This window comes from Pseudochaenichthys georgianus, chromosome 10 (genome assembly GCF_902827115.2).
Source record: "Pseudochaenichthys georgianus chromosome 10, fPseGeo1.2, whole genome shotgun sequence".
NCBI lineage: Eukaryota > Metazoa > Chordata > Actinopteri > Perciformes > Channichthyidae > Pseudochaenichthys > Pseudochaenichthys georgianus.
In genome coordinates, this window is record NC_047512.1 from 23,287,479 (window position 1) to 23,301,739 (window position 14,261).

The 14,261-nt window shown below is 44.1% G+C and overlaps 1 protein-coding gene across 1 annotated transcript; it reads right to left on the minus strand.

The window, feature by feature from the left end:
- Window positions 1-116: 116 nt before the first annotated feature.
- Window positions 117-2,936, minus strand: LOC117453936 (rho GTPase-activating protein 24). Its single transcript, XM_034092969.2, has 2 exons — window positions 1,871-2,936; window positions 117-1,006 (listed from the first exon to the last, which is right to left on the minus strand). The coding sequence occupies exons 1-2, from the start codon at window positions 2,902-2,904 to the stop codon at window positions 769-771; spliced, it is 1,272 nt and encodes a 423-aa protein (XP_033948860.1). The 5' UTR covers window positions 2,905-2,936; the 3' UTR covers window positions 117-768.
- Between the last annotated feature and the right edge of the window lie 11,325 nt (window positions 2,937-14,261).

Below are 14,261 nucleotides of genomic sequence, written 5' to 3' on the forward strand. Positions count from 1 at the left end.
TGATGATGATGATGATGATGATGATGATGATGATGATGATGATGATGATGATGATGATGATGATGATGATGATGATGATGATGATGATGATGGTGGTGGTGGTGGTGGTGGTGGTGGTGGTGGTGGTGGTGGTGGTGGTGGTGGTGATGATGATGGTGGAAATGGACTGGAGCTGCTTTCTGCAGAACTCATTGCACAGGGTGATGCAGAATTTTGACACTATGGAGACGCAGAGGACTTTATTATTGTACGTCATATTTTCCTTTTAAAATAACTATGACCTTATTCTTTCAGTCGTACCTTTAATGACGTGAGGAGCGGCTGATTTACCCCCACAAATCTTATCAGATAAGGATTGAGCTTTACAGTGATCAGAACATTGTTCACCATGTTTTAAAAGAAAACACATTTTCATTGTATACACTGTGCAGCTCACATTTTAGTTTTGTTTATTTCTCCTTTCATTGTCAGAGATGTCTGATTGCAATGACCACAATATAATCCCCCGGCCAACATCTTTGCCCTTACGTAACAAATAAAGTGGACATCAGTGATTATTCTTTCAGTGATGTGTTGTCTATTCTCAATGAAGAAATAACTGCAGACCACTTCTCACCATTCGCAATTAGAGACGGAAGTATTTGGCTTTGATAGTGACAAGCTACTTTACATGATACTTACTAGAGTTTAAAGACTAACCAGTCTTGTCCTTCTCACATACAGTTAATGTCATCACACACAATACATTTAATTCCATATATTCTCTTTTCAAAAGCTTTTGACGATATACTCTGTCTTCTTGGCCTCATTGTTGAGCTCTCCGAAGGTGTCGAAGAACTGCTCCATCTCCTTCTGCAGAGTGGCGTTGCGTTGTTCTGCGGCGGCCCGGATCCTTTCAGACTCAGTGATCTTATCCTCGACGGCCTGGTACCAGTGTCGCTGCTGTGAGAGGTTTGTTTTCAACCGAACCACCTCGACCTGCAGCTCTTCATTTCTCTGCTCTAAGCTGATGGTAAATACACAAAGAAGAGGGCTGCATTAGGGTGAATGAAAGACTGAGATCTATGTTAGGTTTCTAGCAATGGCCAGCAGTGTATTTTTGAGTCAATCTAACATGTGTGTTGATAGTTTTTTTTAATAGGCCTGATTCTTGATGGTTGGTAGAACAGGTGGCTTATGTTTTACTATAAGTATTGCCATGTTCCTCTTGTCCTTGCCAACCAGTACCAGTGACCTTACACTGAGACTTGCTCTATCTATATCAGTAATAAATGAGGTATGTGTTGTGTCTAGGTCAGCAGCATGGCCCCTTAAATTAGCTCTCTTTCCAATGCCATGAGCTGTTTCTATATGTCAACCACACAGGATGTGCTTTTCTTAAACGTAAAACCAAACCGCTATTTACCAACAGGAGGCCTCACTGTCTTAGGTCAGTGCAACATTATATGACACATCGAAGTGTGATATGTAGAAATGTCCACAGTACACTGCAAACACAAAAGTGGATAAAATAATGAAGTTGTAAGGACTTAGTTAGTAATAATCTTAGTACTTTCAATGATGGGAAATGTTCATGTGAACTAAAAGCAGTTGTTGGTGTGCTTCAAACTAAACAGGATACAGGGTGAAGCTCGAGGTCAACTGAGCAACACAGCTGAGTGGACACACACGATTTCTGGGCCTGGGAACATTATGTCACCCTCCACAGCAATACACCAAGAACTGGGAACATCTCAAGTCAGTGAACTGAAAGTGTGATACTAAAGCCAAAAGCACATTACATTCAGGACATGTCATTTGTCACGGTGTAACTTATCCATATTATGTTTGCTTTGTTTGAAATGGAGAAGAAAAAAGAAATGAACGTTACCTGAGTATTCGTGCCTCGTACTCCTCCCTCTGTCGGACTATTTGCTGTTGGAGACCAGTGAGAATGCTGCGGAGGGCGCTGGCGGAGGGGTCTGCCAGGGGTACAGGGGGGGGCACCCTGGGAGACCAGGATGGCTGCTGGGTTTCAGCTGAGGGCCACAGAACCTGGCTCTCAGACTGGGGTAGCTGAGGGGAAGTTGCTGTAAGACGCTGTTGAGGGGGGGACATCTGGAGCTGCAGCATCAGGTCCCCCCGCTGAAATCCACAGGATCCAGAGTCCAGCTCTGGCTCCTGATCATGCTTTTTGTCTTCGCCTGGGTTCTGGTCCTGGTTATTGTCAGCGAGGATGATCTCACAGGAGGACCAGGCGCTCTTGCCTTCACTCACTCCCTCGCCGTCCATCAGTCCCTGGAAGTGCTCAGGGAGCCACGCCTGGTACATCTGCTCCTGGAAGCTTGTTTCCATCTCAAAGACGTCTTGGAGGCTGTCGGGGGTGACAGCTTCAGGGAGGTTATCGTACACAGAGAGAGCGCTCCCGTGCTCCTCGCTCTGCGATGGATTTGGGCTCTGGTTCTGATGAGCTCTCTCCTCAACTCCCGAGCGTCCTCCCTGATCTTCTCTGGCTCTGTTTATGATGGGACCCCGCTCTGCTTCACAGCCCTGTCTTCCCAAAGCTCCTCTCCAGCTGCAGTAGCTGTGATCTGGCCAGGCGCCAGCTTCTCTTCCCCCACTGAGCAGTGAGGGACCCTCAGCCACAGCTGGGGCCGGACAAGGTGGAGAGCAGCAGGGGCCTGAGAGTCTGGTTACAGCCGGGCACACAACCCTGCTCTCCATTGCCTTTGCCCTTTTGCTCCCTCGCTGGGCAAAAGGTGGGCAGTTGTCGTACAAGGGGTCCGTGGAGCAGGAGCTGGCTGTGGTTGGGGTCTCAGTAGGAAGACAGTGCAGCTCCATGATCCACCCAGGCACATGTGGGTGCTGAGGGTCTTTGAACTCTCTCTCTCTCTCTCTCTCTCTCTCTCTGCTGCAACCTGGCATCCAGAGCCTCCTCTGTGCCAAGTGCTGATGTCGTGGGGAGAGGAAGGTGTAAGAGACCTCCCTTGGCTGTGTGTGTGTGTGTGTTGTGTGTGTGTGTGTGTGTGTGTGTGTGTGTGTGTGTGTGTGTGTGTGTGTGTGTGTGTGTGTGTGTGTGCGTGTGCGTGTGCTTGTGCGTGTGCATGCGTGCGTGTGTGTGTGTGTGTGCGTGTGTGTGCGTGCGTGCGTGTGTGCGTGCGTGCGTGCGTGCGTGCGTGCGTGTGTGTGTGTGTGTGTGTGTGTGTGTGTGTGTGTGTGTGTGTGTGTGTGTGTGTGTGTGTGTGTGTCTTTAAGCAGGAGTGACATCAGCTGTTACTTTAGCAGAGCTTCTGAGGGAGGGCTCAGGGTGTAATAGAGTCTGGCTCATTCCTAAAGACAGTCCCATATAACTGGAACCACAGAAATAGACAGTGGCCATTGGCACAAAGTGAGAAGCACACACAATGAACCCAATAATCTGGACTCAATATTTGTCAAAACACAGACGTTTTAGACTTGAGGACCTGATATATAATCTTTTACATTGAAAGGAATGCTGCAGTGCTTACTGTGATTACTCTGACTTGTATACTGCTTCTCATGGCCCCATTACCTTAGCTGGCTCATTGATTTTTCTTCTCAGTTTTAGTGCATCCTGTCTACATTCACACTGTAGGATGAGTTCACAGCCAAGTCTTTGTACTACACAAAGTTCACCCCGCATAATCTGCTGCAGTGCATGTATCACTTTGAGGGACGCTCACCACTAAACCGGTGAAATGCTGTCAACAACAGGAGACAAAAACATGCATTATGAAATCATGGAGGTTGTGGATTGAACCCACATGATAGAGAGGAGACTTGTGTCAGGTGTTTTCTGTGTCCTTTAGTGGTGCAAATGAAGGACAGAAATTATTTAAAAGATAAAGCTGTGTATTACAGACAAAGAGAGCAAGAGGGAAAAAGAAGACGGACACAAAATCACAAAAATCCTCAAAAAAGTTTCTTGTCACTGTGACTTAAAACCACAAGGTGGAGCTATAGACAACATTATGAAATGCCTACTGTAAATGGGTGGTGTACCTTGAAATCATAAAAAATGTTTTGAGGAAAAGGATGATGATTCAGACCTATAGTATTTAGGTAAGAATGTTTTTATGTGGTGCTCACACTGTAACTTATAGCTAACATCATAGTAATTTTGTTTGCCTCCAATGCATTTCTTCAATTGCATGATTCTGTTTTAATCTAAATCCTGCTTGGTCCATGTTTGAATCATATCGAGCTAATTTTTGGAGCCTTATAAAAATCAAATGAGCCCAATTGATCCACTATTGATCAACAGCCCAGGGAAGAACTCCCTCATTAGTGAGATGCCATGGAGGAACTACTATCAAAGGCAGTTCCTTTTGACAGAGGAAGCCCCCATACAGATGCTTTGTCCTTAAATCCCCTCCAGTTTAACGGCTGCAGAGAGGAAGTGACGTCTCTCAAACTTTTGTTCAACCACTAACCACATGCTGCCTCTGTGTGCTTCAATTTCACACCACTTTTGCTCAATATTGCTGAGAATAAAGCGTTCCACAGGATCCTTGGAGTGTCACTGCAATGCTTCACAAATCAAGGCCGCGCCTGCAAACTCATTTCAGCACGGCCGCATTAAACCGTCAGTTATCCGTCAACACTGATAAAACTCCACTCTTATCGTCTCTATGTAAATCACCCTGCGTCCTTCAAGGCTGTGCAGACAGAGGAGAACCTTTTATCTGTTGGTACACACACATTGGAGATTTGAAATGTGGGCAGAGTTTACTCATGTCATGAATGAATGCAAGACGCTCTCTGAATACTCGGAAAGTGATGAAGGTTAGACCAGCTCTGAGATGTCCCTTGTGAGACATGAAGAAAACAACCAGCAGGAACCCCACACACATGCTTTAATCTGGCTCATGCTTCACCCTGACCTCCATCTGTCATTGAACATGATGGACGACCCCTCCGACTTAACCCCCCCGCCCTGACCCCCGCGACTTATCACAGCTTGATGGCCACAGTGCAGAGGTTAAGCTTCCTTCAAGCCCTCTCATCGCCTTGAACTCTTTCCTTTTTCTTTCGTCCTTCTCCACTTCCTGTACAGTGCGTAGTTGTTTGTAGCCATGACGACAGCATCCATGGCAACACAGATCCCCATGGTTCTAAATAATAAAGGTGGATGGATGAAGGAAGAGGAGGAGCGGATCGGGGGGAGGAAGGGCACTGTGGCTATTTTAGCAAGTGTCTCGATGGAGAGTAATTGAGGAGGGCCCTTGTTAACAAGAGACAGGGTCTGCTTTAGAAGAGGCTTCCAAGTGTAATACACAGCCAGCTTTGTGGTTATAGAGAAACATGAGCAATATAATAGGCCAGGATACTTATTCATCACTGGGCATACAACTAAGACAAATCAGGGGTATGTGTGAATGTGAATGTGTATAGGAGTGACAAGGAGTGACAAGGAGTGGAGCAGATAGGCAGCAACATGGAGCGTCAAGGAGAGATAAGGAAAAAGCAGGCAGTTTGTGTTTGTAATGCGACGGTGTATTCTCTTGCATGCAGGTGTGTTTTGGAGAGATTAACATCCCTGCCTCTCGTTCCTCTGATCCCCAACCTGTCTGTGTGTGTGTGCTTTAAAGCTGCAGTGCTACCTGAGCAGATTATATACAATCTCTGTGCTGTTTACTGTTGTTGTATCGAGACTGCCATGGTTCAGAAGCTCACACTGAAGGAAACAAAGCCCAGCGTCACCGAGTCAGACTTTAATGCTGCTATTAGTGTCGCTAGACGGTGGGGAGCAATTACATTTTTTTGTTTGGTTTATTCTAATCTGAGTTTCCTTCAGTGGTGAAAAGCTATTCAGTAGATTTTTCATATACTCCACTTAAGCTCAATTTTGTTACTTAATATTATTCCACCACATGTAAGGGGAAACAGTCGGTCCATTAGTAAGTGTTTTGGAGCTTCTTCATCAACAAACAGCAGATATCTGCCTTTGTTTTTAGTTTACAAATCATAATCAAAATGTATTTGATATACATTGTCCAGATAATTAGAATATTGCTGATGTTTATTATTTATTTATTTTCATTACAGAATGACTCAGGATGTAATGTATCATTGATGTGTAGCTGCCTTTCTTTCTGATGCGAGAATGGTAATTAAAGCGTAACTTAAAGAGTTATTAAGTTGGCGCTTATACTTTCTTTCTGATGTCCAGAGTTTAAATCAGACCCTTTTGAAAAGTATTTTTGTCAGGAAGCATCTGTGCCTTATCCATTTTAAACCTTTCTCAAGGTATCATTCCACGCTGTGGATTATTTGAGAACAAGGACAAGATGTCTTCGGGCAACACGAGGCTCTCACTCACATGCAAACACACTCCTGCTCTCTCAAACAATCCCACATAGATGTATACAGAGGAGATGTGCGTCACTGCCATCCATGTGTGGATAGGTTATGTTGCTGCTATGCTAAATTGGATTATATTGCTTTTTTAAGACATCTATCCACTATACACACTCTCAATTAAAGCCCTCTGCACATTTTTACTCCTGTGTGAGGGTACACAGGCTATACAATTTCATTATAGCTTATATGATTAACATTTTCATTAACTGTTACTGTCATCTCTGGTGGCAGATGTGCGATGCGATTACATTACATTACATTGCATTTAGCTGGCTCTTTTATCCAAAGCGACTTACAATAAGTGCGTTCGACCAACAAAATACAAACTTGAAGAAAACAGAATCATATAAGTACATCAGGTTTCATAGAGCTAAAACATTTCAAGTGCTACTCAACTGACTTTAGATAAGCCAGTCCTTTATTGGTATATAAGTGCTTTGTTAATAATTCTATGATATCGCTCGAAGTGGAGTCGAAAGAGATGAGTTTTCAGTCTGCGCCGGAAGATGTGCAAGCTATCTGCTGTCCTGATGTCAATGGGGAGCTCATTCCACCATTTTGGAGCCAGGATAGCAAACCCACGTGTTTTTGCTGATGGGAACTTGGGTCCCCCTCGCAGCGAGGGTGCAGCGAATCGTTTGGCTGATGCAGAGCGTAGTGCACGCGCTGGGGTGTACGGTTTAACCATGTCCTGGATGTAGGAAGGGCCAGATACATTCGCAGCATGGTATGCAAGTACCAGTGTCTTGAAGTGAATTCTAGCAGTTATCGGAAGCCAGTGGAGTGAGCGGAGGAGCGGAGTGGTGTGGGAGAATTTAGGAAGGTTGAAGACCAGGCGAGCCGCTGCATTCTGGATGAGCTGCAGAGGTCGGATGGCACATGCAGGTAGACCAGCCAGGAGGGAGTTGCAGTAGTCTAGGCGTGAGATGACGAGAGCCTGGGCCAGAACCTGCATCGCTTTCTGGGTCAGGTGGGGACAGCGGATTGTAGCAGCGATGTTTGCAGTGAAGGACAGTTTGTTATCTAGGGTCACACCCAGATTCCCTGCAGTCTGAGTCGGGGAAACAATAGGGGTGCCGATGTTGATTGTTAGGTCAAGGTGTCGTCAGCGTAGCAGTGGTATGAAAAACCATGCGGGCTAATGACTGATCCGAGCGAGTTTGTGTACAGGGAGAAGAGGAGGGGACCAAGAATAGAGCCCTGAGGGACCCCTGTAGTTAATTGACAAGGGTCGGATTCGGACCCTCTCCAAGTTACCCTGTAGGTACGGTCTTTGAGGTATGAGGTGAGGAGGGAAAATGCAGAGCCTGAAACTCCAAGTTCTTGGAGAGTGTGAAGGAGGATCTGATGGTTCACCGTGTCGAATGCAGCAGACAGGTCCAACAGGATGATGACAGAGGAGAGGGAGGCTGCTTTAGCAGTGTGCAGTTCCTCAGTGACAGCAAGGATGGCAGTTTCTGTTGAGTGACCTGCCTTGAAACCAGACTGGTGCAGATCCAGAAGGTTGTTCTGATGGAGATAACAGGAGAGTTGTTTAAAGACAGTGCGTTCAAGTGTTTTAGACAGGAACGGGAGGAGAGAGACAGGCCTGTAGTTTATAACATCGGACGGGTTGAGAGTGGGTTTCTTTAGGAGAGGGTTTACTCTTGCCTCCTTGAGAGTGTTTGGAAAGTGACCAGAAGTTAGAGAAGTGTTGATTAAATGGGAGAGAAATGGTAGAATATCAGGAGCGATAGTCTGAAGGAGGTTTGAGGGGATAGGGTCCAGAGGACAGGTGGTAGGACGGGCAGAGTTCTTACCAAGTGAGGGTAAGAACCTCACTTGGAGAGAGAGGGGAAAAGGATGTTAGTGTGTGGGTGAACGGTGGGTCTGGTGACCCAGCGGTGAGTAAAGGTGAGTCAGAAAAAGAAGAGTGAATATCATTACCTGCCTATTAATTCCATGCTATACAGTTGTTTGCAGGATTTTTCCTCATCCTGGAGAATCACACATTTTGACAGTCAATTAACAGACCTGGCAGAGTTACCATGGGAACAACTTATTTTAGAGTGGACAGGATGGGAGAGCAGCAACACCTTCGACAACCAACCTGAATTTCCTACTGGCTGCAGCCCCGAGCAACTGCATGTGTTGTATGTATATATTCAATCGCCACAGCTGTCGTCCTGATGTATGTCAAGACAGATGTTCACTCTTCTCGAGCTGTAAATGAAATAATAAAGGGAAAGACAATTTCAGTGGAAATCCCTTTGGAGCCAGGATGTTATTGGAGTATCCTGTCAGATTCCTGGGTGGGCAGAAGATATGTGTAAAGCAATATTTTTGGATGGATGCAGAGGAGTGATGAACAGACAATGAGACAGACTAAGCACGATAAAAGTAAGATATGGAACGACTGAAGGGAGAGGTAAATAGGTGAACCAAAAGGAGCTGAAAATACTTGTGCGAGTGGAGAGAAAACCGCGAACGGACCAGGAGATAGGAGGTAAAAAAGAAAAACACAGCTGATTTGATGACTTATTCAGGGTTGTTCTAGAGCTCTCTTCCAAGGAGCACTCTGGGAAGGAGCATGTTTGAAGTCTCTGAATATGTGATAGTCTGTCTGTCAGTGGGAGGTGGAGCAGGAGGCGGCAGAACAGACTGAAGAACAGATATGGAGAGTGTGGAGATGAGATAGCAAGGGAGGAAGAAGAAGTAAAGAGTTGCTGGAAATAGAGAGGATGTCAGCGAGGAACACTGCGAAGGCCTGCAAACCCGTAGTCAAGAGGCTACAACTCATCTCCCACAGATTGATGGATTTGAGCCGAAAATAAATTCTATAGAAAGGCAGGACAGAACAATGTATAGAACATTCTTTATATGAACAGAAGGGCAACAGGGAGCAATGGAACAAGGAGAAAGATAGACATATTATCGGAATGAAGGGAATGCAAATCAATAAAAACAGCAGCTTGAACATTTTTAATCCATTAAACTTGGGAACCAATGTAATGCACCTCAGGAGCTGCAGATCAGCTCTCCATGCCCTTGTGAGGAGTAAGGACATGTTCGACCTTCTGGCTGGCGGCTAATGGGCAAACAGAGGCAGACAGTTTCTCAGTTTAACAGGACGATGTGGGCTCACAGTGTTAGCTCCCAGGCCCAGAGTGTGTGTGGCTGAGGCTGAGCACACATTTGAAACAGGTCCAGTTTGCACAGAGCACCAAGATAGCTCGGCTCATTGACCAGCCCTGCGGTCGCCGTGGGAGACGATCCTGGGGCGGCTGATTGGGTCTGGGAGAGTAAACAATGGGATGATGGGAACAGCCAATGTGAGGGTCAAAGGTCAGCAGGGAGGTTTGCATGTATGAGCTGACACCTACCTATTCTCAAACACACAACTCACAGCAAACATGCCTTCAGGTAAAGGAATTCCATTTCTTAAGAGCACATTATTCTTGATCTGTCCTGAGTACCTGTGTGTAAGAGAGAGAAAGTGCTGATGCAGCAGTGTGTGCATGCACCGTGCAGGTTGCCAGGCCTTCATGCAGCATGTGTAAGACATCATACCCTGAGTCCCTCCCCTCATAGAAAGTAACGGCTCATATTTATTTATACAGCTGATCTGCACAGAGAGAGCCGAACAGAGGGCTGTTATTCCAGATAAACAGGAATATGTGTATTTATGAGATCTCAGTCGGTGTGGCTTTATAAAGGGATGCAGGGAGACCGCATTATTTTTATAGAGGTACTCAACATCTCAGTGATGGCTCTGCTTTTACTTACTACAGGGGGGTTTTAACAGAGAGCTGGAAACCAATGACTCCACGGGTGATGATTGTATTTGTACTGGTGTGTTTGTGTGTACTGTAGATGTGCTTCAGTTGCCAGAGCTGCCAGGCTCCCATCCCCCTCTGAGGACAGTGAGGACGGCCGTTTGTGTGCTGTTTACACTGTCAACGGACCAGAGCTCTGCACCACTTTCATTACTTCAGAGTCTCTCAGAGGCACTGATGCTTTATCTCACACATTTCTCAAAGCAATAATATATGTTATCTAAATATCTGTAATCTATTACAAATTGGCTCTTTTGTGTAGTTGTGTCTATTATTTCTAACTGTTAAAAAGTAAAGGCTGAGATATTTATTTGTAACTTATTTTTAAATGTTATTTGGAAGTAGAATATACCTGAAATGTTATTAATCATCCCTCTGATATATGTGGGATACAACCACCGGTAAAGTAAAAAATGTCACCTGAAAATGTAGATGTATAATAGCTTCATACACAAACTTAATTTGGACCTTTCAAGATAACTTTACTTATAACATGTTTCAAACAGTTTAAATGCTCAACCCTTCTGATGTCTCAGCAATTCACTTGTTGAGTGCCATTTTTGTATAAGCAATATAGGCTACTGTAAATGTTGGCCAAAACTATAAACTTACATTTTTTTTATTAATTTTTTACAGGTGCTCAAAGCGCTTTACAATTACATATTACACATATTAGACATGTAAATGTCAAGCAAATTAGGGTAGAGTGTCTTGCACAAGGACACAACGGCCTGACGCAGTGGCGGCCGAGGCGGGTTTCGAAACGGAGTTCATCAACGCCCCTTGATCTGCTGATCAACGCTCTAACCACTGCGCCAAAACCACCCAATAATATGAAATATGACTACTATTACTGTTTAACATTTTGGGTTACTTAATGTTACTTCATATTAAGGCTAATACAAATGACAAGGCTGTAATGCTAACTAACGTGCTAGCTACTAGCTAGGTAGCTAACTTGATCCAGCCACTCCTGGTCCTTTCATCAGACGGGAAGCGAAAGAACGAGCAAGACCCATTGCTGGTATGATAACAACCTGGATACTAAGCACACAGGCATCTTGTTAAAGTTATCTTATCTTAGCTATCTCTTAGTGGAGGAAAACAATTGTCACATCACTTACGCGACTCTGGGATTTATAGTCTTTCTAGTTGTGTATTTTTCATAGTCTTATATTTCAACAGTTTTACGACAAACTGTGACTTTTTTGACATGGAAATTATTTTTTAAGATTGACAACCATCATATGTGTAATTCATGGCACAATTCAAACGGGATCGAAAGGTACGTTCTCTCTCTCCATTGACTTCAATGCATTATTTTTCCGAAATAAGGTCCCATGGACCGGAAGTAGATGGGCATAACTTCGCCACTCTATTGCGATACACACCCACTGAACTGATTACCCAAGATCCTCAGCTATGGTTTAAGCTCGGTGATTGGATGTTTTAGCCGCAATGCACGTTGGGATATGGTGTTTATGCGATATGAAATCCAAAAAACATTTCGGAGTTTAGGATGACCGAAGACACTACACTACCCATAATCCTCAGCTATTGTTTGGGACTACAGTCCTTTTGCTTGACAAACCCCTTGATTAATCTTCAAGCTCTGTGATTGGATGTTGGAGTGGCAGTGCGCCAAGGTTACGCCGAGCGTCAAACAGCACTTTGAAATGGAACGCAACCACGGCAGACTATCCAAAACTGGACTTGAACGGGACCAGCCCCCTACAGCCAAATAGTAGTGATGTCTACACCTCATGTTATTCATTGTCGGACTTATAGATGAATTCACTACCTGAGCTGAATATTAATGTTGCAATAGCATTGAAACTTAAAGGAACCCTTAAAGGAAGTGCATCCACATTCCTGGCACATTACTCTAAAAAGTCATTTGCTCATTGCCCGGACACTGAATTGAACAAATATTTGCTTCCTGATCAAAAGTAGGTGCAACAGTAAAGCTGACACAAAGCAGGCACTTATTTTTCCTCCAATGCTGGCTGCTGGTTGTTATCCCTAGCTGTCTTGTTTTCTTATGTGTCTGCACCACTGTTACTGTAAGTCAAGTACAGAGAGACAGTGGTTAACTAAAGGAGACACTGGAAAGCAACACTAAGGAGAGCCAGAGGCACATGCTCTGTGTCTCTATTTTACACAGCTGTCTTCCTCAAGGGGAGGGCTGATGATCACTCAGTCAACCGTCTACTTCTGTGCGTGGTTCTGCACACCTACCACTTGCAGCCCTGCAGGCACAGACATTTGCTATATATAGAAAGATTGCTTGCTCTTTAATTCAGGCTCAGTGGAGACCTGTGCTACAAATGACAATAATAAAAGATTCACAGAGCAATCGTTTGCTTCCTTCTCTGGATAGTCATTCAAATCCCTGTGAAGGATACAGAAGCGTTTTATGGCACACAATAAGAAGGCCAATACTCCATCTGTCACACACGATTCAAACCATTATGAATCCTTCCATGGGCAAATAACAGGTATGAATAGAAAGAGTCTTATCTTCTACAAGATGTGGTTATGAGTGCCGTATAGCGGAGATTTATTAGGAAGAGGCTGTTAATATACCTGCTGCTGCATGAGCCCACATTCATCAGACACTCCTTAAATGCCCTCACACAATGACAGGAAATAGGCTCATTCAAGCTTACAGAGTATCATATAAGATCAAATTATTGAATATAATGCTTTCCCTCTCGTCCCCGCTATGTGTCTATCTCTCTGCCTCTCTCGAATGCACTCGAGAGAGGCTGCTCTGTCCTCCCAATTTCTTCTTTTTCTCGTCCAGGCTTTTTTGAAGATTTTTCAGATTTGGTTCCCATCAGGAAATGTGTCAGGCTGAACAATTGAAATATTCTTTCTATTTGCTTTAGGGACGGGGAGAAATAGGAGGTCAGTACTTAGCTTCTCCATATGAAGGAGGATTTTAGAATCTCTCGGAAGCAAGACATCTATTTTTAGAATAAAAAAACAATGTTCAGTAAAATTGACGAATGACACGAGGGCACTCATATCTGATCTATGCTATTCCACCTCTTCATATTGATTTATGACACATTTTAACATGCTTTATGGTTACAAGGCCACATCATTTACCCTGCTCTCTTACTGTCACGATTTGTATGTTATGTCACGTTTTTAGTTTTGTATGTCTAGGTTTGGGTTTATTTTGCTGTTCTCTTCTCCCTGTTTCATGTTTTCCTCCTTGTTTCTTGTCTGGTCCTTCTCCCTGTGTTTTCCTCCCTGTCGTTAGTTTCCCTGGTGTGTCTAATTGTCTGATTGTGTTCACCTGTTGCCCTTGTGTTTCTCCCTCCTTTACCCAGCTGTTTCTTGTTCCTTGATTACCCCTCCCTGTATTTAGTCTTGTCTCTTCCTGTGTTCCCCTGTCGGTTCATTGTTTGTTTGTCCTCCCTTCACGTCACACTTCTTGGTTGTCTCTCCGCTCTTCCTCCATGTTTCTCACGTCTGCATATGGGTCCTACCTTTTCCGCGATCCTTTCCACGCACCCTGACAATTACAGCCATAACAGCCTTGATCAATGACATTTAAGACGCTCTAATGTCACATTTGTCCCGCAAGCTCTTTTCCTCTTTTGCTATGGTTTCCCTGTATTCCTCTGTCCATAACTTTGTCTCACTCCCAAAAAGAAGCAGACATCATAAATGTGATTATTCAGACCCTTTTCCCCAACTATATCCTAATGTATTTTGTTAAAAAAAGCCTATTCCCCTCTATAAGTATGGTATGTGAAACAAAGCCTTTTCATAGCAAACTGTTTATGCACTTGCAGTGTTTACACTTTGTTACATTTTCATGCAGCTGTGAACAAGTTTTCTTATTTCCTTTGTATTTCATGGTGCCTATGGTGTCTATCAAAAGCACTGACATTTCAAACAAATTCAGTTTGCAGCTTACTTATTTTATTTTGCCTTGGTGAAAGCACTGCATGTAAAACCATTATATATACAGTCTATGGTAAAACCTCAGTTTTGATACGCAGTAAATGAGATTCAGTTAGAGCTCAGGCATCTTCAGCTTAGGGACAACTTGAAGTGTGAAGAGAT

Coding starts and splice junctions, on each gene's coding strand:
- LOC117453936 (XM_034092969.2), bottom strand. CDS start 2,904: ATGCCAGGTTGCAGCAGAGAGAGAGAGAGAGAGAGAGAGAGAGAGTTC. Junction 1,007..1,870: donor TACGAGGCACGAATACTCAG/GTAACGTTCATT, acceptor ATTTACCATCAG/CTTAGAGCAGAGAAATGAAG.